Source organism: Carassius auratus, chromosome 12, assembly GCF_003368295.1.
Source record: "Carassius auratus strain Wakin chromosome 12, ASM336829v1, whole genome shotgun sequence".
Classification (NCBI taxonomy): Eukaryota; Metazoa; Chordata; class Actinopteri; order Cypriniformes; family Cyprinidae; genus Carassius; species Carassius auratus.
In genome coordinates, this window is record NC_039254.1 from 16,647,638 (window position 1) to 16,671,479 (window position 23,842).

The 23,842-nt window shown below is 36.0% G+C and overlaps 2 protein-coding genes across 8 annotated transcripts in view; both read left to right on the top strand.

Annotated features, from left to right (window-relative positions):
• The first annotated feature begins 852 nt into the window (after positions 1 to 852).
• Positions 853 to 11,703, top strand: LOC113111988 (uncharacterized). Of its 3 annotated transcripts, XM_026277310.1 has the most exons (8): positions 853 to 957; positions 2,124 to 2,278; positions 2,368 to 2,510; positions 6,780 to 6,860; positions 7,856 to 7,976; positions 8,053 to 8,222; positions 10,781 to 10,991; positions 11,425 to 11,703. In XM_026277310.1, the coding sequence occupies exons 2-8, from the start codon at positions 2,128 to 2,130 to the stop codon at positions 11,535 to 11,537; spliced, it is 990 nt and encodes a 329-aa protein (XP_026133095.1). In that variant the 5' UTR covers positions 853 to 957; positions 2,124 to 2,127; the 3' UTR covers positions 11,538 to 11,703. The 3 variants fall into 3 exon arrangements, with proteins under 3 accessions (XP_026133095.1, XP_026133094.1, XP_026133096.1); XM_026277309.1 differs by lacking the exon at positions 853 to 957 and having other exon boundaries at positions 1,950 to 2,278; XM_026277311.1 differs by lacking the exon at positions 853 to 957 and having other exon boundaries at positions 1,950 to 2,278; positions 6,795 to 6,860.
• A 1,661-nt stretch (positions 11,704 to 13,364) lies between these two features.
• Positions 13,365 to 23,842, top strand: part of LOC113111986 (transient receptor potential cation channel subfamily M member 4-like) — a 106,300-nt gene continuing 95,822 nt past the window's right edge. For 2 of the 5 annotated variants that reach the window (XM_026277303.1, XM_026277301.1), the window contains exons 1-3: positions 13,378 to 13,586; positions 18,227 to 18,288; positions 18,377 to 18,554. In XM_026277303.1, the coding sequence (XP_026133088.1) occupies positions 13,530 to 13,586; positions 18,227 to 18,288; positions 18,377 to 18,554 (297 nt within the window). In that variant the 5' untranslated portion in view covers positions 13,378 to 13,529. Of the gene's footprint in view, positions 13,587 to 18,226; positions 18,289 to 18,376; positions 18,555 to 23,842 lie in introns of all 5 variants that reach the window. The other 3 variants (XM_026277300.1, XM_026277302.1, XM_026277305.1) reach the window with 2 other exon arrangements.

Genomic DNA, 23,842 nt, shown 5'->3' on the forward strand with positions numbered 1-23,842 from the left:
ACAAATAAATAAACAAATAAATAAGTAGGCTTCTTGTAATTTAGATGATTTTCTTTTCACCAGATGGCACCAATATGCCTCAATTCATTGGATTTTTTTTCTCCATGTTTATATAAAGAGGGTGAGAGTTTATACATACATATATATACATACATATATATATATATATATATATATATATATATATATATATACACCCTCTAGCATTGTTCATTTACTCTAGTCACACTAGACATATATATAGAAATATGAGAGAAAAAAAATCATATATTTTTTTTAAAAATTATATTTTTTTCTCTCCGATCTGCAAACAATACAAGCGTGACTAGAGTAAATGAACAATGCTAGAGGGTTTAAAAACTTTTTTTTTCACAACAAAAACAAATAATCATATCAATAACAATATTGTATAAGACTTACAATATCCATAAATATAAAAAAAGAGTTTGGATTTATTAAATGTACTCATTATTATTCGAAATATTTTTTTTTAAATGTATTATTTTTATTGCTTAACTTCAAGCTGTAAAAATAGGCTACCTTTTGTAAGGACCTCTTTGTCGTGCATTCATTTCACTGTAGGGATATCTTCTGGTTTAGCTGAATCATGTGGTCACTGTTGTGCAAAGATCAAATATGAATGTATCTTCCTGCATAATAATAATTTCAGAACCTTTCTCAAATCAAAATTATAAAAAAAATTAATATAAAAAGAATATATATATATATATATATATATATATATATATATATATATATATATATATATATATATATATATATATATATATATATATATATATATATATATATATATATATAAAACACCGCCCACAACTCACTTGGTAGGCGTGAACATTTAATTGCGCATGCGCATTTCCTGCACAAACTGCCACGGTCGGACGACAGGAGGAGACGACAGGAGCTTGAAACCGGAGGGAGCACTGACAGAAAATTGTAAGTGACATATTTACTACTTAATTCATGTCAGTATTTCACACAATATAGAAATATTTAAGCGTAAGCCTGTGTAAAATGTTTTTGTTAAGTGGCCTAACTTACGTAAACATCTGGTTAGTCTTAGGTCGCTATAGAAAAAAAAAATACATATATTATGATATTATTTAACGGGTTACCTTCGTCAGCTACTTAAACCATAAGTAGAAACTGTATACTAATTTCTTAAATGTTATTTTTGCAATAATATCGAAATAGATGATCGTCAGTGGCTGTCAGTTAAGGCCTAACGCTCCGTCTTACGCGCTGGTTGCTTAGTAACAGTTTTGAACATCATTTTGGAGGGAAAAGCCCCTGCACTGTTCTAAATCTACCATAAACCTCAGTTCACTGGGCTTATCGCTTGAATATAAATGAGAAGATAACAACTTGTGTTCTTTGCTTTTGAGCATATCTCTGCCTAGAGAAAGCAAGCAACAGGCTGTCATAACGTTCAGACCTGCAAGCACCAAGGCCGTTTTTTATTATTATTATTATTACCAGTCTATTATTATTTTTGTTACGTTTTATTAAACAGGGTTACTTAATAGAAACTTCAGAAGAACAGCATTTATCTGAAATATAAATATTTTGTAACATTATAAATGTCTTTATCTTCACTTTGGATCAATTTAAAGCATCCTTGCTAAATAAAAGTAAGAATTTCTATGACCCCCCCACCAAAAATTGGGGTTTGCGGGAAAATTAAGAAAAGGGAAGCAATGGTGCAGTGAAAGAGAGAACATTTAATTATTTTCCATGGACTTGTGGTTTCAGAATTTTTTTTGGGGTTCAACAACTTGTCCCTGGAGCAATATCCTTAAAAGGACATATTTGATAATTTTTTTATCCTTAATAGTTAGACTTGTCCCTGTTAGGGTTTAAAAGGTAGAAATATGTCCTTTTAAGAGTACTGCTACAGTGTCAAGCTGTTTTGGCCCCTGTTTTTCTGTGTGGCCTGGATGAGTGTGAGATATCACGGCCTGAATTTGCATCACAGTCTTGTCCTCAATGAAACCATATACTATTATAATAAACATGTTTTTATTTGCCAACATCTCAACTATCTGATTGACAGAATATTGATGCTGAAGAATTTAAGATTTAAAAAAAAAAATCCTATTTAGAAAAATGAGGTTCATGCTGATACAATGGATCGAAGATCCCCCAAAATGGGATGTGCTTCCAACCAATAAAATGATACATGGCCGCTGTGAAATTGGTTGTATATGTGACGTTTCATACGAAGATGAGTCAAGCCCTGCAAAAATTTTAAACATTGGTAAGTAATTTTATGTGTTTGTATTAATATATAAGTTCTGTGAAAAAATTGATGCAAACTTTGATAATTATTACTATTTATAATTTAAGGAACTAGATCTGCAATGCTGAAGCAGCTAAATACGGTCATCAACAGGACGGGGCCTGAAGGAAATGGAGAACAATTGGGGAGAGGGCAGCGCAAAAAATACCGCCGAATACTGTCGGAGAGCTCCAGCAGTGAGGAATATGAGGTAATTTAGGATTTTTTGTATGTGGTGGTAATTTCAGACTAGGGTTGTAATGGAATGAGATTTTCATAGTATGATAACCGTCTGAGAAAATACCATGGTTATACGGTTTCACAGTATACGTATTAAACATTTAAAACAATTTGTTTTTGGATGGGGGGTTGAGCAAATGTTTGAAAGCATGTGTTTATTAAAATGTCATTACTCAAAAACAATAAAAATTTACCATTGATTATTTATTAGTTTAATAACTTATATTTATCATTAATAATTCATACAAATTCATAAATTCTGGTTTGACTTAATTTTTCTGGATTCTGTACTTATATTACTTAATATAAATATACTATAAAAAATGGTGGTAATGAAAATGCATACAAATTAAACAATCTAATTGATGTTTAAAGACCTGTATTCTTTTATTTTTTTGCAAAGGGCTGCAAAACAGAGATTTACAAAATTAAAATGAGGGACAAAAATTATATTCCTTAATGTTTATGTAAATTATTCTCATAATTATTTAAGAAGTAGGCTACATTATAGTACAATCGTAATTTCTGTCAATTTCTTCAAGTTAAAAAGCAAACTTTTATTTGGATGGGTTGTATTGAAGAGCTTTGAGTGTCAGTGTATTTGTTTTTGACAGGGGTTTCTCAAATAAAAGTCTGAAATTATTATTAATTGTTCTCTCAGTGAGGCTCTCAGTGTTTGTGTTCACGTCCTCAGATAGTGAGACAGCAGGCACTGTTAAACAGACATGGGGACTTGTGACTTGGTGACTTGGACTCGAGTCGACTCGAGTCGCTATTTTTAGGACTTGAGACTTGACTCGGACTTGGAAGTCAAAGACTCGGGACTTGACTTGACTTGAGACACGATGACTTGAATGACTTGAGTGTTAATTACATCATGTTTTCAGTTTGAATATAAAATATATAAATTATTTTTTAAAATAAAGTTGATTAGTCAGCTGGAGCGCAGGCTGAGAATAGCGTCGTGACTGGATCAGGACACTATCATCAGTCATGCCCTCTCTACCTTACACACACCACGCCCACTTAAATCAGATATCACATCACATCAACATGTCAGCCTGAGAGGTACCGAGGGTCATCGCTTTTGTCTTCAATAGTTCGCGCCTAAAAACGCGTGGAAAACGCTAGTCGCGCCGCTTTCTCCGTCTTTCCAAAGCGCTCGGGCAGAAGTGCTCCTGGGGCGTCTGTCGTTGCTAAGCATCCATGACACGCTCTCTCTCAATGAAAACGCGGAAATTTCAGCAAAGGATAAATGGATTTGCAGCACTAAAAATCGCTCGCAGTAGCTCTGCTACTAAATTCATTTTAAAATGGCAATCCATATACAGCTATGAACAGCTGTTCCTTCATCTTAGCTGAGCTTTCAACGTTGATACTAGAGGTGGGCAGATCGATACTAATATCGATAATATCGATACCAACGTTGGAATCGGTATTGATCGATACCAACGGGAAAATATCGATACTTAAGTTTCAGTTTCTCTCGTTTTGCGACCTGGCCGTGTTTGTCAAAATGCTGCTGCTGTCACAGAGCAGAGCAAGCTCTCAAGAGTGCTGCTCGTGCTCGACACTGCTCTCCGCCCCCTCTCCTGTGTTGTACCGTCACGTGACTCACCACTAGCGCTACCACCAGCAGTCAGGCGCGCGCACCGCTCAGCCGCGCATTTCTAACAGCAGTCAGTCAGAGGCGGAGAGAAAGAGGAGCGTTGTATGGCTGTATTTTCAGGCCGATCTACCCTTTTTGTGTTAGCTGTGAAAGGGATACTAGTTTCTATATTTAAACTTCACCTAGATGTGCACCAGAATTAATTATTTTTATTATTTTATCAATAGCTGATTCTCCAAGAGCAGTGGATATTACAAGGCGCCTACCAGAAATTATTGTGAAGGACCTGCAGCCTCTTTCCATAGTGGAAGATGTCGGCTTCAGGAATTTTGTATAAGGAGAATTTATTTTACATTGTGAAGTAAAACTTTGTGACTTAAGAAAAAAATCCTGAAAAGAAGTGCACTAAAGAGGATACATTTTTTTTATTAACATGCTACTTGAAAAGAGAATTTGTTTTTACATTTTTTATATTTGTGAAGTAATCATTTTGTAACTTTGTTTATTTAAATAAAACAGAAGTAACCAAAAGTTGTTTCTGAACAAAAGCTTTTGTAGTACTGATTAATAACCCAAAATGCAAATCACAAATTAAAAGTCATGAAAATTCATTTAGATTTAGGTTGAAGACACATCCACCTTAATTATTAAAAAGTATTGGTATTGGTATCGGTATCGGCGATACTGGCCCTGTATTTACTTGGTATCGGATCGATACCAAATCTAGCGGTATCGCACACCTCTAGTTGATACGAGAAAGGATGAAGCTGATTGGTTAGTTATTGTCACATGACCTGCGGTGCGCTTGCGGCATTCTGAAAAGTTTAGATGTTGAGCGCGTTGCTTCCATTATAAGCGCGCATACCGCGCGCCTACATTGGAAATAACGAACTTGCGCGCACAAAAGACGTGATGTGAACAGCCCCTAATGATCCGCTAGCAGGCCGTCAAAAAAACGCATTCCAGGGGCGGCGCTAGGGCTGGGCTAAGGGTGCATAAGCCCCGAATATTTTGTTACCTTGTCTTTCTCATAGAGCAAAACAATTGATCAGAAAAACAAATGTAGCTGCCGCGATTACCCAGTCATGACAAGTGCATATTACATACATATATATATATATATATATATATACACACAGTACAGAATATAAATATGACGTATTTTCAGTTGTTTCATACTTTTTTGTTATGTACAGTACAGACCAAAAGTTTGGACACACCGTCTCATTCAAAGAGTTTTCTTTATTTTCATGACTATTGACTATTGTAGAGTCACACTGAAGGCATCAAGGGCTATTTGACCAAGAAGGAGAGTGATGGGGTGCTGCACCAGATGACCTGGCCTCCACAGTCACCGGACCTGAACCCAGTCGAGATGGTTTAGGGGTGAGCTGGACCGCAGACAGAAGGCAAAAGTGCCAACAAGTGCTAAACATCTCTCAGGGAACTCCTTCAAGACTGTTGAAGACCATTTCAGGTGACTACCTCTTGAAGCTCATCAAGAGAACGCCAAGAGTGTGCAAAGCAGTAATCAAAACAAAAAGTGGCTACTTTGAAGAACCAAGAATATTACATAATTTCGATTGTTTCACACTTGTTTGTTATGTATATAGTTCCATATATAATTCCACATGTGTTAATTCATAGTTTTGATGCCTTCAGTGTGAATCTACAATTTTCATAGTCATGAAAATAAAGAAAACTCTTTGAATGAGAAGGTGTGTCCAAACTTTTGGTCTGTACTGTACATAACAAAAAAGTATGAAACAACTGAAAATACGTCATATTTATATTCTATACTCTGAGAGAGAGAGAGTGTGTGAGAGAGAGAGAGAGAGAGAGAGAGAGAGAGAGGAGAAATGTAACAGTTTAATGTTGTATGTAAACTGTGTTTGAGAGAGAGAGAGAGAGAGAGAGAGAGAGAGAGAGGTGTTCAGAGAGGAGTCTGTTGGATGTTTAGTTTTATGGACTCAATGTTGAAAATGTAAAACATTTCAAACACTGTTGGCAGAAGTGAAAAATAAATAATTTTAGGAACTTACAATTTTGTTTGATTCCATGATGTATTTTACTGAACATGAGTATTTACATTTAAATTATTTTAATTTACTGACAGTTACTTATATCTTGTCTTTTAACTTTATTAAGATCAGATTCTGCAGGTAAAATAACAATATTAAGGTGACTTGACTTGGACTTGACTTGACATAGCTTGTGACTTGACTTGACTTGACTTGCCCAAGAAAAAAATACTTGGGACTTACTTGAGACTTGAAGGTTAAGACTTGAGACTTACTTGAGACTTGAAGGTTAAGACTTGAGACTTACTTGAGACTTGCACATGTGTGACTTGGTCCCATCTCTGCTGTTAAACCTGGCACTTTTAGCCACGCTGGCGCATACTTGTGTATTTAGTACATGACAATGCTGCTCATTCACAGAGAAACATGCAAAACAAACAGATTAGACTATATATTTGTATAGCAGTGATTTTGTCAGAAAATGCCAGTATCGGAGCCGATATGGATCCTGAGTATCGTATCGATGCATCCCTATACAGTACATTACCCAGATGATTGCTACTTGCAGATAATTTGAAGATTATATTTGTAATTTTATAATTCTCTACAGTCTGTCAACAAACAGGTTGCTGCAAAGAACATAAACAGGATAAGAGCCAGATCTTTTCTACAGCAGTATAATCAAGAAAAAGTAAGATTATTTCTACAAAGTGACATATATGTGATGTTTTTAGTCTTTATCTCTTGCTTCAAATTGTAGATACTTATAATTAAAATGTGCATTAGGCCTATGGTAAACTGTATATTGTTACTAGGGGTGTAATAATATTCAAACCAAACTGAAAAACTATGATACACCACCAACGGTATGAACCACGAGACTCTCGTGGCGTACCGAACTTGCCCAGCCTAGCCCTGGCCCATTGGATCTACATATGAATTATTTTAAAGACAGAGACACAATTTGTTCAGTAAACTACTGTTAAAAAAGAGAAGCAATTCTGTTTAGTTTTCTTCTTCTGCTCTACCGAAGCATGACTTCAAAATCGAGGTATGGACTGAGCCATCAATTTTTTTGTGTGCCGGTATTGTTACACCCTCTAATTGTATTGCAATTGTAATTGTAACTGTATTTTGAAATTTAAATGTATTATTTTGTCTGGAATTCTGCTAGAATTAACTCTTTAATTGTTTTATATTTATTAAAAGCAAGGATTAACATTTCATTTATTTTTTATTGAATATTACACCCAAAAATGAACATTTCCTGAAATTGTACTCACCCTCAGGCCATCCAAGATGTACATGAGATTGTTTCTTTATCAGAACAGTTTGGGGGAAATTTAGCATTACATGACTTGCTCACCAATTCTCACCGATTCTATGTAGTAAATGGGTTCCGTCAGAAGGAGAGTCCAAACAGCTGATAAAAACATCACATTCACAAATAATCCATTTCCAGGCCATCAATTAATGTCTTGTAAAGTGTAAAGCTGTATGTATGTTGGTAAGAATAATACAAGAATCGAAGTGATGTAATGCTAAATTTCTCCAAATCTGTTAAAAACTCAATCAATCTTTGATGGCCTGAGGGTGAGTACATTTTCATCACATTTTCATTTTTCAGTGAATTACCCCTTTAATAACTACATACAAATTGTTCTAACAACTATTTTATCTTTCTAGGAATCAAACAGGGAGGCAGTAACATCTAGAAACAATGACAGTGAATTTAATGTTCAGATACTTGCAGAACTTGCAGAAATCAAGAGTGCTCTTTTGGAAACTCTGACACTTTTAAAAAATGGTAACCTGTGTAAAGTTTTTAATCTGGGTAAATGATTGCTTCAAATCAAATGCTATAAAAAGTTATTTTGTTCTAGGATGCACTCCATTAATGACTGCGCCAATCCCAACACTGGGAACCCCCCCTGGACCCACTTCAGATTTGATTCCCTGCAGTTCAGAGTCTTCTGCAGTCATACCAGCCTCGAGTTCCTCTCTTCAGACTCTTAATATAAAGGAGTCTAGAAGTAATGGTAACGGCAAAAAGGTATTTAAACTACATGTGTTCACTGTATAAATTAATCACATAAGCAAGGCATAAGCACCATTGGCGATAGAAATGATTGTAAATGAGCATAAGCCCCTTATGGTCTGCCATGCTGGTTTGTTTTCATCTAGCTATTTCTTGTGCTCTGGCAGTTTGGCGTAGGGCTGTCACTTTTGTGAAAAAATCATTTTCGATTTTTAAGACATAAGTGTTCGTTGAATCGATGTAAAAACGATTTTCCATGTCTAAGAAAAAAAGTTTCATTTTTCAATGCCAAATAATGGACGAACGTAAAGAGAGCACTGGAAACGCACAAGTCAGCAATATTTCTTATTTATTGGCATGAAGTTTCGTGCAGCATAATAAACAGCAACAGGAGTGCAACATTCTCGAAAAAACATATATGCAGAGGGGACGGCTGCCATAACAAAAGAAAAACATCACTGCAGGCTTCAGCCCGGCTGCATTTATGATTTAGGCAATTTAAAAATCTCCATGATTATTTTAAATAAAGATTCAATCCATTTCAAAAACTGTTCAAAAAAATGAAACTTTAAATGGATTTGAGAACAGGCCATGTGTTTTTTTTGTTGAACGTAACTGAAACTTAGGCTAGGCGGCACTAGGCAGGCATAATTAAAGGCTAGGGCCATTACAAATGTATTGGACAGGAAAACAAGCCGATCAAGCTTTTCGGGGTCCAGAGCAGAGCGTTTTTTATTCACTATATGTCCAGCTGTTGAGAAGACGCGCTTTGACCGCACTGATGTCCCAGGGACACTCAGGTACAGCTAATTTTCCACCACTAAAGCCGGTCGCTGTCAGTTTGCAATGGTCCTTTTCATAACTCAGAATCTCCTGTAACTAGATGCGCGAATGAGGCGAATTCGCGTCTACCGCGCCGCGAGACCTCCAGACGCGTGTAAACACATCTTTACATTGACTTAACATTAAAATCATTCGCGCCAGACGCTCTATTCGTGTTTGGTGTGAACACAGCACAGGTCGCTTTCGACGTCACTGGGTTTTATAGGTGCGTAAAATTGTTGGTATTTTCTGTCTAGCTTTTGCAAGGCATACTGCACTTTCGGAATTCTTTTTCTGCTTGTTTGTGAGTTTTGTTAGATCTATATTTTTTATTGTTTAATTATTTTAATTAATACTGTACATATTTGGTTAAACTCGAATCCCTATTTTCATTTTCGAAACTTTTTTTGGTTGGTCCGATCGATTATGCAATCGATTTTCAAACTAAAAGTGACAGCCCTAGTTTGGCGTGACTTGACTGGAACACTACAAAGTCGTGAGTCGTGACTTACAGGCTCAAATACCTGCCTAGAACGCAGCATCAATTGACAGCTGTTAATGCACAATTACCATTTTAGATCGACAAACTGCACTGTATAAGATAACCAAACGCAAAATGCAGTTTGATTGCTGAATGGAGGTTAACAGACAGCTCAGCAGAAAGAAGAGTTTGTGAACTTGTATTTAATTACTTTTGTATAAATCTTTACCTCATATTGAACTATGGAACAGCTTCAGAACACTTGAAATATGTGCACAAAAATGTAGCTCAACAATAACACGGTATCGGATTTGGATCGGTCTCGTCTGATCAAAACACCGATCCGCAGAAAATGGCAGTATCGGAGCCGAAACCGATCCCGAGTATCGGATTGATACATCTCTAGTGACAACATACACAATGACCTGAAGTATGTGTTTGTTCATTCAAAGAAAGTTTTTTTTCCATTAATTAATAACAGAAGAGTCAATTTTAAAGGTCACATAGCATGATTTTTTTTTTACATTAATATGAGTTCCCCTAGCCTGCCTATGGTCCCCCAGTGCCTAGACATTTCGATAGGTGTAAACCAAGCCCTGGGTGTCCTGCTCTGCCTTTGTGAAAATGGGGATCTGGATTCTTCCCCCTTTGACGACAAAGGTTACCTCCCCTTTCTCTGCTTTGCCTGCCCAAACATTTACACGTAATTCAGTCACAATGTCAGCACAGCCGTTGCAAACAGACTTATACGATTCAACAGCACCGCCACAAACAGTGAGTAACAGTTTTCATTGATGCCTGATCTGTGATCAGTGATTTCTGATGTGTAGCTAATTATTCAAGTTCACACAGAATTTATTATTAAACCGTTTAATACGGTTTATGCATCAGTGAATCAAGCCAGTGACTAAACCATCAACTTCATGTTGTTTCTCTTAGTAGCATAGCATGAAACAAATCTGTTATTTAAATTGTGGTTAAACTATAGAGAGCGATTAAAGAAGCTCCCTTTATTTTGTTCGGAGCTATCAATCACACATCGCGAGTATATCTGCACTTTTGCCCAAACTGCTGTTATAATGAATGACACCGTTATGCTGCACAACGAAGCTCTTACTGTATTGATGTTGAAATAGTGTTTGCTGTTAGTTGTGGTGAAAGCATTTTGTGAGAGAAAACGCATTGCAATGACGCGATCACTGCATCAAAATTATTCATCAAATATTACTGAGTTCACCTTAGAATTCTGTTATTGTTTCAATGTTTTCAGGTAAGAATTGGCCCCAACACGTCAATCACTGCTGAACAGTTTGCCCACGTGAAATGGACTGATCACAAAAAAGCCACAAAAGACCTCTTGATGGCAGTGTTTGGAAGAGGTGTTCTCGCAACACACTGCTACACAGGAAGATGTTCCAATGCATTCAAAAACAAAGCAGCCAAACCTCAACTTGATTCTGAAAAAGTGTCTGACATCATTAGTAAGTAATCATTTTCTGAAAATTAAGTGTTGGCAGGATTGCCATATTTTAAGATATTGATAAAAAAAAAAGGTACTGTATAAGATAGCCAAACGCAAAAAAAAGGTTTTTTTTTTAACCACTGTATGTTGTTGCTCTCTATTTTTTTTCTGGTACTAGCAATCAGGGATACATTGCAAACCAGTCACCTCAGTACAATAGTGCCTAAATCCATGACAAGCTATGGCATGTACAGGAATTCTAATATATAAGATGTATTGAATACATAAATTATTAAACAGTGAATATAGATCAAAAGTAATAGAAATCAGGAAAACTAGTTTTAGGCTCAGTCTGTTGAGTAGTTCTGTTGTGAACATAGATGGCTAAAACCATTCCTCTGTAATTGCAATGTTTTCTAAACTTGCATTATGTTCATTTTTTTCTCTTACAGGCTACATCAAAAATAAATTCAATGTTGAAGCAAATGTAATTAAGAAGGCCATCTCCCAGAAATGCACAGACGAATGCAAGTTGGCAAAACGGCACAACAGTGATTGTGTGTAATGTTGTATTTCCCAGTTACTGCTTTAGTTATTGTTTGTTTGTGAAAGCCTGTAATGAATATCATTTGAACAGAGAACAAAAAGGTAATAAATTCAATATAATTCAACTTATGAAAGAAGACTATATTAAATGAAATAATAATGAAAATAAAACAATAGAAAATTGATTTGTTTTATTTGTCTTTTATTTCATCAATATCAGCGCCATTTGTGCCATTAATGTTGTGTGCACAAATCACATCTAAAGTTTATAATGTGACTGCAGGTTGTGCAACATGTTGAACAATGAAAAATGTCTACATCAAGGTGAGTTTAAGTAAACTGTAAGATACAATCCAGAAATCCTATTGGTTAGTAAAATATACAGTGGAAAAGTGCACCTTTAGGGTTCTTAAAACAACTTTAAAGATTATAAGATTTAAAATAAAAATCAATAAGTACAAATTCACATATAGACATGAATAGGGACTGAATTAATCCAATTAAAACCCTGTAAAAATTACCCTACAGAATATTTATGTATTGTCTAAAGGAATCCGATAAGAATCTTATAGGTCAAGAAATATCCTATAAGACAATCCCTAACGGAATCTTAAAGGAATCCAATAAGAATCTAATAGGACAAAACAAAAATATCCTATAAGACAATTCCTAACAGAATCTTAAAGGAATCCAATAAGAATCTAATAGGACAAGACAAAAATATCCTATAAGACAATTCCTAATGGAATCCTGTAAGAATGGTTCCAAAATATGATAGAAATTCCATTAAGAATCCTGTACAATTTTCCTGTTGGAATCCTTTAGGATTTTTTGACAAGGGTGAGCCGAAAACAATTCGATTTTTTTAAATGATTTTCAACCATGACTGTATAGTGAAAAAGATAGCATGTCTCATTAATTTGGCAGTATTTATTCAATAATGATAGAGTTAAATGATATGAATGAATTGTTCTACGTCACCTAAGGACATGTAGAACAAGAGTCTTGTAGAGTTTGCAGAAAACGATTTGATTAAAAAAAAAAAAAAATTATATTGTATTTTGTTTACTTTTTCCACATAAAGGAACTATAGCTTTGAACTCAAAAATACCTAAGACCCCCTCCCCCCAGACATAATTATATTAATAATAATTAATAATATTATTACAATCGACGATGATTCCTCAGCCTGTATTAAACATTTGAAATCACAATCACATCGGAATATTTAAACCTGAATTCGCGCAGCCGCAGATCCAGAGATAGTGCTCATCATGTCCGATTTATGTTTGAAACAGCTTCACAAAAAGTCTGCACAGGTTACGTTTCTGTGTTGCAAACGTTAAATAGCCACGGTGCGAAAAAAACACAACCTGGCTGCGAACAACGCCGAAGTCCGTCTGAATCAAATAAATGGTGATATGCGATCTGATTGGAGCACTTCGAAACTGAATAATTACCTGGGCTGCGTTCAGCCCCGACAAATCGTTGCACAGCGTTTTGAACTTGAACATGCCCCTGGTACTTGCCTAAAAAAACGGATTATGTTAACAGATTACACTAATGTTATTTTAAAGCCATGCTCTAAAAAATAAGTTATAATTTATAACATTTTAGACTCATTTATACTAATAAATAAAACATAAGTGAATTAGCCTATATAATATTTGGTTTTGTCAAATGTTTTGTTTTCAGAAGAGAACGGTGATCTCTATTCTAAAAGTCAATTATACAGAGGCTCATAGGCCTTACCTTTGTGTAACGTGCAAGGAACCGGATTCCGTCTTTTTTTTCCTCTCGTGTTACTCGCTTGCCTAATGCCTATCCTCTGTAACCACACCCTACGCTGGTGACACCTGATTTCTCAGGTAGCCTACACCGAGAGAGTCTCGAGCGACCCCGGACTTCCTCGTTCGCGGGTTTCAGGGACTTCACGCGCTACAGCCGCAGAGAGCTCGGAGGTGAAACTCACGACAAAGAGCAACTTCATAAAGTCCTTAAACAAAGCAAGATGAATGAAAAGCAAGATGAGGAAGGTGCAGTGGCCGTGATGCCAAAACAAGATCTGGTAGGTCTGTCAGAAAACTGCTTAAGGCAACTGTACGACCGAAACGCTTCTTTACTTGATTTTGTACTACTACAAATGCTCCGCCCGTTTAATGGTCATTTATGATGTTATTAATAATGCAAAGAAAGACCGCTTGCAATTCGGTATCGTTTAGATTTAATGTTTGCAATGAGCAGGATTGCAGGGAGTTTATCTAAAACAACAGACCATGGATTACTACAAGACTGTCTGTTTGCATGTGTGTTCGGCATGCGCTTAGTGTCATTATTTGTCATATTTTTACCAACTACCCAGCCGGCATTTCAACGTTGAAACAACGTCAGGTAATGGTTGTATAAACGTTGAATTACCTTTCTAATTTTGTAAAAAACAATCAGCGTTGATAAAGCGACATTGTTTTACCGTCCTACCTTTCACCATGAGTAAATACACAACTGTACGTTCAATTAGAGCCTAGTTTCCATTTAGATCAACACTGTACATTAAAAGATAATAATCAAATGACTGGCATCACTGGCTTTACAATCAAATTCAATAAACTACCATCTGCTCAAAATAACAGAAGTTTTATTTTGGAAACATATTGTATTGTGCATGGGTGTATTGTTAAAAACCTGTAGAAGTGCAATATAAATACAATGATATTTAAATCAATATAAAAAAATAAATCCTCATAAAATATCAACTTTGATATTGTGAAAATATTGAAAACTGAAAACTGAATGCAAAACAAATCACAAAATATTGTCACTTTACTGTTCAGTAACAGTGGGGTTGGAAACAAAGTGCACAACACTATTCATTTAACACTTATTTAATGTATGAAAGGTTACATTATTAACAAATTATTCAGAAGCAGTGTTTTCAGAGCCCCCAGTTACAATGCTTTAATCATAACCCTAGGTTTGACAGTTTCATTGTCAAGTTTCCTGGATGACAGCCAGATTAACCAATCATGATCAAAGCAATAAAGTAAAACAACCAATAGGAATTGTTTCAGTGTGATGCAGCTAAATGTATTTAGTTTTATTGTTGTTAATGGTGATAATATTTAACATATATCTTTAGATTTTAGAATAGGTAGCATGATTAAAATATTAAAATAATAATAATCTTAAATAATTTAATAATAATAATTTAAAAGGCAGACTTTTTTTTGTATGTTATGTTATGTTTGTGTGGTGGTCTTTGTTTTAAATGGATCACATTAAAACCTCTATTTTACATATACAGCGAAGTTTAAAAAATATATTTTTGTTTTTTAGACTTCCATCTCTTGTCTATATATAAAGTCACAAACAAGCTCTAAAATAGATGACATAAACAGAGTTAAACATTTAAAATTTTATGCATGTTATAGTCAATGTTCTACTTAATTCAATTTTAGTCAATGTATAAAATTTTAGTAGGTTGAATTTTACAGTACACACAGACACATGTTGGTTTTTATGGTTTACAGGGACTCTCCATCGGAATAATAGTATTTCTACCACCCTACAATGAAATGTACCCCTCACAGGAAACTTTGTGCATTTTTAGATTAAAAAAAATACATTCTGTATGATTTGTAAGCCTTTTGAATTACAGAGACACCAAAAGTGTCCTCATAAATCAGCTTGATGTTGTAATACCCATGTCATACCCATGTCATTATACAAATTAGTGTCCTCATAGACCACATAAACAAGCGCACACATCATTTAATTCAAAGATGCATTCATGAAATTATTAATTCTCAGAAGATGTACCTTTAAAGTTTAAAGTTCTTATCCTATTTCTTCTAAAATAATTACCCCATATTCCTCGGAAGAATTTTATTTTTTTGTACTGTGCATGAATAAAGTTTGTGCTTTGGTTTTTCAGTGTTCCAGACCATCACTGCAGGGACACTAAAAAGTTCTTATAGTCTAAATAAGTGATGAGGTTCTATAAAGGGTAAACTGGTCTGGCTTGCTTTCTTGTTGAATGGGCTGGGTGGGGACGTAATGATGAAATTACAAGTGTACCATCTTGTGAAGGGAAAAGCTGCATATTTCTAAGAAACACTTGTGTATTATTGTGATTTTTTTTTCAGCTGTTTTGTACTCTCATTCTGATGGCACCCATCACTACAAAGCACAAAACAAACTCATCTACATCTTGGGAGGCCTGAGGATGAGTTATACAATTAAGTAACAGAAGAGGACAGTGCAAATGGCATCTTTGAGTTAAATTTAAAGGGGTCAAATGATGCACATTTCAAATTTTATAATCTATTGGTATATAAAGAACATCTGTAAAATTGCAAAGATCAAAGTCTCAAACCCAAAGAGATTTTCCTTATTAATCTTAAGTCAACCACGTCTACCTAAAATTTCTCATTCTAACATGCCCCCACATATCTACCTCAAGATGTGGGAAGATTTGCATAATGCTGCCCAAATGTTCACGCATAGAAAAGTGGCTTAACTTTTATTCTAGAAATCAGTGGTTAAGTTGTATCTACAACACTGTTCCAGAATGGTTCAACCCAAATATTCAGATGTGTGCATTTTATGGAGGACAAGGACTGCTTCCTGTGAGAGTAGCCTACAGTGCCAGTGTTTCTATATAGTGGGACAATTCCAACTTTGCAAGGACAGTCTGGCACTTCTGACTCACAACCTGTAAGTAGGGCTGGGCAAAAAATATATTTTTCGATTTATAGTTTTTTTAAATGACGTTGATTTGATATTGATTGTCAAATGCCATTAATCGATCTTTTTTGGTATTTATTTCAGTACACGTTAAAAACAAGATCTGATTAACATGAATCTTATCATTACTCATTTCCAGTAAATGTCACCCTTATTTACATTGCACGATATTACAATGGAAAGCCTGTGATTCATTCAGCGCTTATTGTGGCGGAGATACTGTTGATGAGAACCAAGAACAAAGTCTTACTGTACGCATGATTCTCAATGCTCAGGTGAAATGCTATAGGAATACTATAAATCTGCAGAAGCATTTGTTATCATTCATAAGGCGTCATGATATCCGCAATCAACGAATGAATGGTGGGGTATACTCTTTTGTTTACTAACGTAACTTACACACATACCAAAACCGCTGACGACGCTCACAGTATTGATATGATGATTGAATACACAATATCATCTCCTGATGCTCTGAGAGTCACTTCATTAGCATTTTAACGTTTCATTTGAGAAAACTACCATCATATCACACACACTGCAGCTGCAAGTTCCTCATGGCAAAACCCATCAAAATAAAGTTATAGTTTAACATTAAGAAACGTCAGAATATATTATTATTTAGCAGTTTTAAGACCTAATGCTACTGCTGCTAATACATATTAATTGTAAATTAAGCTTGAAAGGGAAATGTATATAAATAATTAAAATAAATTGTGATTAAAAAATTGTGATTAGAGCCTGTAGTAAACGGTGTAATTAGTGCACAAGATTTTTATTAACTAAACACTAACTCAATCTAGTCTAATAAAAAACCATCAAACAAATATACATACATACAATCACTCATACATGGAAAAGGGCAAATGAGATTTTGAGTAAAACCATCAGCACCATTTATAGCTTATAGCTTATAGAGTCTATAGCTTATACTAAACTGCTTTTTTGTTTAGCTAAATGTATGATACTGGCATTTCCTTGGCCTGGAATGAGTGTCTGGATGCAAAGTCTTGATGGTTTGGAGGTTCGGTGGGGTAAGAGTCGCGATCATGTTCTTCCGGTTTTGAAGATGGATTCCAAAGGTGTCATGACTTGATGGTGATTGGGAGTTTCTTCCCAGTGGAAAGTGACAAGAGCTAAAATAGACACTAGCTGAGATCTTTGGTGAATGGAAAGTCAAGGCACAAGGTCTGGCACAGACTTAGGGGTCCAAGAGAGTTCAAGCTCACTCTGAGCAGAAGAAAGGGGAAAAAATCGAAGAGAGGGCGAAACTGCTGTGAGGTTTTTTAAAGTCTAAGATGGCTCACTCCTCTTAGGAAGGGCTTGTCCAGTGAGAAAGGCTGAAATTCCAAGTGGGAGTTTGGAAATACTGGGGAGTTTTACAACCCCTTTGTGTGAAAGCCTGGTAATTTGCCTTGAAACTGGTTCAGAAGTTGATATATAAGCTAGTGAGGATTCTTAGAACACTTATATGTTGCATAGGTATCAACATAAAATGTACACTCTCGTTTAGATCATCAGAAGATTTCCATCACACGCTTAAGGAATTTGACCAATCAAAATGCACTGGATAGCTGGCCATTCAGCATGCACCCTTGTTTTCAGAACGATGAGCTTTGTAGAAATCGAGATGTTTTAGAAAGGCGGGGCATATAAGAGCAACAATAATATACTGTATGTGGAAAATAATGTTTTTTTTTTTTATTTTACCTTAAACCACATAAACACATTGCATTACACCAAATACAATAAATAATGTTCTTGTTAGCAGCGTCATATGACCCCTTTAAATTTATTTAATTTTTTTCTCTAAATTTTTTGGGTGAAATATTTCTTGAATTATTCATTGTTAATTTTAACATTTATTCATACGTTTTAAAAATAAAAAAAGCTGCAGTTCTTAATATTAATAGATACACTAACCATTAACTAACATGAGTATGCATTGAACAATTTATGAATTAGAGCTGGATTCCAAATTTATTGAAGAAGAGAGTGTGCACAACATTTGTGGAGGACTCTTTCAGGTAAGATAGTTGACTATTCAGTATTGAGTATCCAGTATCTCTTCTGTAGAACAGTCAGAGCACAAATCCTCCATCTGTTCTTTTGTAGCAATGGTGGTCGGTGTCAGTGTGGGGCCATGCGGGACTCCCATCCTTCAGTGGCCTTGGGCGATAACTTCAGCACGGCCATCGTCAGTCACTGGAACAGCATACAGCACTCCTCCGAGCAGCCCACAGATGCCTATGGAGAGCTGGAGTTTGCTGGGGCCGGCAAGAGACACAGCTATGTGAGTTCCTTGTGCATATGTTCAAATAAATGGCTCTGTAACAGTAGTGAGCCTAATTGAATCCTGGATGAGCTTTATATAAAGCAAAAAACTTTTTTTATGATATTAGTGATATGGATCACATGGATAAAGAATTACACTTTGGTAAACAAGTACAGAAAAAAATATTATATACATATACACAGTGCCAGCACTATAAACACACACACACACACACACACACACACACACACACACACACACACACACACACACAGTGTTGACACTTGTGTAAAAGTACTGAAAATGAGGATGCTGTAAAAAATTATGTCACAATATAGAAATTTCTTTATCAGTTACCTTCTATTTTATCTCAATTTAATCAGCATTAGGTGTTACCATACTTTGTGTTTAAAGCAACTTAGTTCTGCCCTCGATTAACTTTTCACCTGCATAGTTTTTTATAGGGCTGGGCAGTATATCAAGTTTGTACGATATATCAGTATTTTCTTTATAAAGAGCAACTGGGGGTTCAGTGCCTTGGTCAAGGGCACTTCTGCGATGGGTATTGAGGGTGGAAGAGAGCACTGTTCATTCACACCCCTCCACCTACAACTACTGTCAGCACCGAGACTCGAACCTATGACCTTCGACTCTAACCAATGCGATGCAGAGTTTGGCTCCAACCCTAGTCAAACACACATGAACATGCTAATCAATATTTTTGGGATCATTAGAAAATCACAGCCAGGTGACTTTGATCTGGGTTGGAGCCAAACTCTGCACCGCAGTGCCCCTCCAGGGCAAGATTTAAATAGCCCTGCTCTAACCATTAGGCCACAGCTGCCCTAATATATATATATATATATATATATATATATATATATATATATATATATATATATATATATATATATATATATATCACTCGTAGATGTGAGATATGGCATTAGATACATCGGCACTGGATGTGATTCGGCCACAGGCCAAGTGCTGTAGGTAATCACAGCATGCCGATATTCATCCATATCAAACGTCTACTAGTGTAAGGACAAAAGAACCTGAGTTACTTTGAATTCCTAAAAAAAAAAGACAATACAAACTTACACAGGCATCTTCGAGACACCCCACAGAGTGGAGGAGCAGTAGACCTCCTCCCCTTCTGGCCATTTGTTTCATTTTAAATCCCTTCACCCATTCTTCCTTCTACTCAGTCTGCTCAAAATGATTACATGAAAATGTCAATGCAAGTGAACTAACATTCATGTCTAGTAACATTGGAAATGTCTCAGTGCAACTGGTACAATGGTCTCAATCTTACAAAAGTAGATTAGAAGATAATACAGATCCGAAGAGTCAAGAGATATCTTGATATCTGTGATGGGAGTGTCCTTTCCTAGGGCCCTCCATGTAAATTACCCGCTATTCCCACTGAGTTGTAAAACCACCCAGGCTTGGGACCGGAGTTAATGCAAATTCCAATTGTTAATTCCTGTCTCCATCTCGGGGGATGTTTGTCTTGTGCCGCGTTTCCACCGAAATTACCTGGAACATTTTTACCAGGAACTTTTTTTCCCAGGAACTTTTTTCCCCCCAGACATGTTGCTTTCTGCGTTTCCACTGTGGTGTAAAGTACCGGGAAGATTAGGCAAATAGACTGGTGACGTAGGTCCGCGCGCGTTTCTCATTACAAAGTACCGCTGATAAAAAAAATAAATAAAAAAAAGTACGCTGATTTTGGACGTGCATCAACGGTAGTTAGTTCAGACTTTGTGCATTCGACTGGGGAGTGTGATGTCCGCGATGACGCAAGTCCGGTAAATCTATAAACAGCAGCGTACTTGATAACTTCAGTCAGCTCGTCTTGGCTACTACAATTTTCCTTACTGTCTATTTACAATAAAACGAAATAGGATATAAAATACCACTGCCTCCTATGGTTTTCATTTAAGGAAATGTACTTAGTTCAGGGATATGTGTATATACAGCCATTACAATGAAACGAAATATTATATAAATTTGCCTTTTTTATTTTCATTTTAACATATAGATAAATTGAATACAGACCAAAGAAAACCTGTTAGATTTACCGCGCAGCTGAATTATATGTTATGTTTAACCACTAAAGACACATAAGAGCCAGCGGCACATATAAGAAGGTCTACCCCAGGAAAGGCTGCTCTCTGTGGATACATGAGGACTGAGCTCCCGCTGATCGAGTGGAGCTCACCGTCTATGAGATCGGCGAAACATATTTTTAAATAGGCGCTGTCTTTATAAATTAACCACAGATTTGAGTTTTAAACAACTACATTTTAGCCTGAAATACTTTTAAAATTACATTTCATGACACAATAACAGTAATATTTGAAAATGATCCGAATAAATGGTGTTTGAACTCAACCAATGCTGCGTGAACTCAGATGGCTTTGGCTACAGCAATTTTCCCCTCAGTATATTTACAATAACACGAAATAGGATATAAAATACCACTGCCTCTTTTCGTTTTCATTTAAACATAATAACAGCTGCAGAAATGTACTTAGTTCAGGGATATGTGTATGTACAGCCATTACAATGAAACAAAATATTATATAAATTTGCCTTTTTTATTTTCATTTTAACATATAGATAAATTGAATACAGACCAAAGAAAACCTGCTAGATTTACCCCGCAGCTGAATTATATTTTATGTTTAACCACTAAAGAGATATCAGAGCCAGCGGCACATATCAGAAGATCTATCCCAGGAGAGGCTGCTTCTCGGCGGATAGATGATCACTGAGCTCCCGCTGATTGCGTGGAGCTCACCGTCTCAGAGATCGGCGAAACACATTTTTAAATAGGCGCTGTCTTCATAAATAAACAACAGATTTGAGTTTTAAACAACTACATTCTCGCCTGAAATAGTTTTAAAATTACATTTCATGACAAAATAACAGTAATATTTTGAAAATGTTGATACGAATAAATGGTGTTTGAACTCAACCAATGCTGCGTGGACTCAACCAATCAGAATGTTTAGCGCCAAAGTCCCGCCCCTGAAAGTTCCTGAACTTTGAAAAAGTACCACCTCGCCAGCAGGGACTTTCTGAGGGGCATTTTTTTACCCGGAACTTTATTTAGTTCCTGGTTCCTGTGGTGGAAACACACCAAGTACCAGGCCAAAGTCCCTAGTTCCTGGGTTAAGTTCCTGCGGTGGAAACGCGGCTTTGGTCTGAGGTATTTAAAAGATTGCAGCAAGAGGATCAGGGCGATTTCTGTAGCCAGAAAGCCCGTAGTATCTCTTCACTTCATACTATGTATTTTCTAAGGTCAGGTATGCAAATTTTACTTTTAGATTCATCTTTGAGAATTTGATGTTTTGTATTGATATGATTTGATGTGTTTCAATTGGATGTGTAATTGGACAAAAACATATCTACCTGACTGTTAATAAATTGTTACATTTTGATTCTATTCTGTTTTACTGTGTAATTATTGACTAGTAGATTACATTGTATCCTTGTAAGCAACATGAGCACCCAAATGAATGAGTTAATATAAAAATAGAGTTAACTAGAATAATCAAATGTCAGAAGAATATTAATTAAAAAGGCATACAACCAATTTGCATTTCAACCTAAATTCGAGATCATAAGAAAATGGAGTCAGATTAAATAAATAATGGAGACAGATTTGAGTTCAACCTAAATTGAAAGAGCGAACACGCAGGAAACCTTCATCCAGCACCGGATACCTTCCTTGGGTCGGGTGCCTGGACCTTACACTAGTCTCCCTTCTTTCTCTTCCCTTCTCTTCACCTCACAATTTTCACACGAACCTGTTGGATGTTTGCCTATTTTTCAGTGTTTGACAAAGTCCTTCTGTGATTTGTAAGACAAAAATAACTATATTCAAAACATAATTATTTAAAATTAGCTTGCACCAACTGTTGCACACAGAAGCAGTTCCGGGGCAGATGACACATCATGTCAGCATTGCGCATACACTGGTGAGTCTTGTGAAAAAAAAACAATGTTTATTAATGAGAGCAAAGAAAAAATAGTCTCCTCTTGGCTTATATAGAAATCCTCTGACATTCTTATTTAAAAATCCTGGTTTTGTACTTCTAATTAGAGACTGTTGTTTTGTTTTGATAGCAGCAAATGCTGTTTTGAAAAAAAAAACACAGAACAGTAAATACCATTTTAAGCCTAAACGTTCAACGTTCTTTGCACCTCTTAGTCACTCTGAAATAAGAAACTGAATTAAATTAGGCGTATTATTATTATTATAATTGAGTTAACAGTTATGTTGGTTTCCCTGTTGTAAACACTACTGTTGTTGTTGTAGAAAAAAGAGTTTGCCTCATTTAAAATGGAATTATATTCTAATCCTTTTTTGGATATATAGAATGATTATAAAAACAGGATTGATAAGTATAAATTGAAGGATGAGAAAATCAGTATAAGGGGCCGTTGACATATCGCGCCTAAAAATGTGTGGAAAACGCTAGGCGCACCGCTTTCTACTTCTTTCCAAATTGCTCGGGCAGTTGCGCCCCTGAGGCTTCTGCCTTTTGCTAAGCAACCATGAACTGCTCTCTCCATGTAGATGCATAAAGTTCAGCAAAGGATAAATGGATTTGCAGCACAAAAATTTTGCAGTAGCTCTGCTACTAAATTTATTTCAAAATGGCAATCCATATACAGCTATGATCAGCTGTTCCTTCATATTGGCTGAGCTTTCAGCGTTGTTTCGGGAAAGGTTGAAGCTGATTGGTTAATTCTTGTCACATGACCCGCAGTGCACTTGCGTCATTCTGAAAAGTTGAAATGTTTTTAACTTGATGCGGTGCGGACGCCCCTGGAAAAAACGAGTGCATCGCACCGCGTGCACATCGCGACCGCGTCGCTTCCATAATGAGCACGCATACCGTGCACCTACATTGGAAATAACGAACTTGAGCGCGCAAAAGACGTGATATGTGAACGGCCCCTAAGCCTGTTTTATCAGTGTTGTGATTATTATTTTTAAAGAACTACGTTTTTTAAATAAATGCTGTAATAATAAGTAATAAAGTAATAAAAGTTCAAAGTAGGGCTGTGCAAAAAATCGAATGAGATTTACATGCGTATCTCATCAGTAAAGACGCTCCTGTAGAAGTACATCTCCAGCACGTGCGTTCAGATCAGGGATGCCAGGTTTTTACAACAAATCCTGCCCAGAAGCATCTAGTCCAAAAACTAGTCCAAAACTAGATCAATCGCATTTCCAGGAGGTTACCCGATTAAAAAATTGCTTCCCTGGGTTAAAATGTAAGTTT

Excerpts from the sequence above, each read along its gene's own strand:
- LOC113111988 (XM_026277310.1), top strand. The coding sequence starts at position 2,128 with ATGAGGTTCATGCTGATACAATGGATCGAAGATCCCCCAAAATGGGAT. Across the intron at positions 2,511-6,779 it reads CCAGCAGTGAGGAATATGAG|TCTGTCAACAAACAGGTTGC; the intron begins GTAATTTAGGAT and ends AATTCTCTACAG. Across the intron at positions 8,223-10,780 it reads GTAATGGTAACGGCAAAAAG|GTAAGAATTGGCCCCAACAC; the intron begins GTATTTAAACTA and ends CAATGTTTTCAG.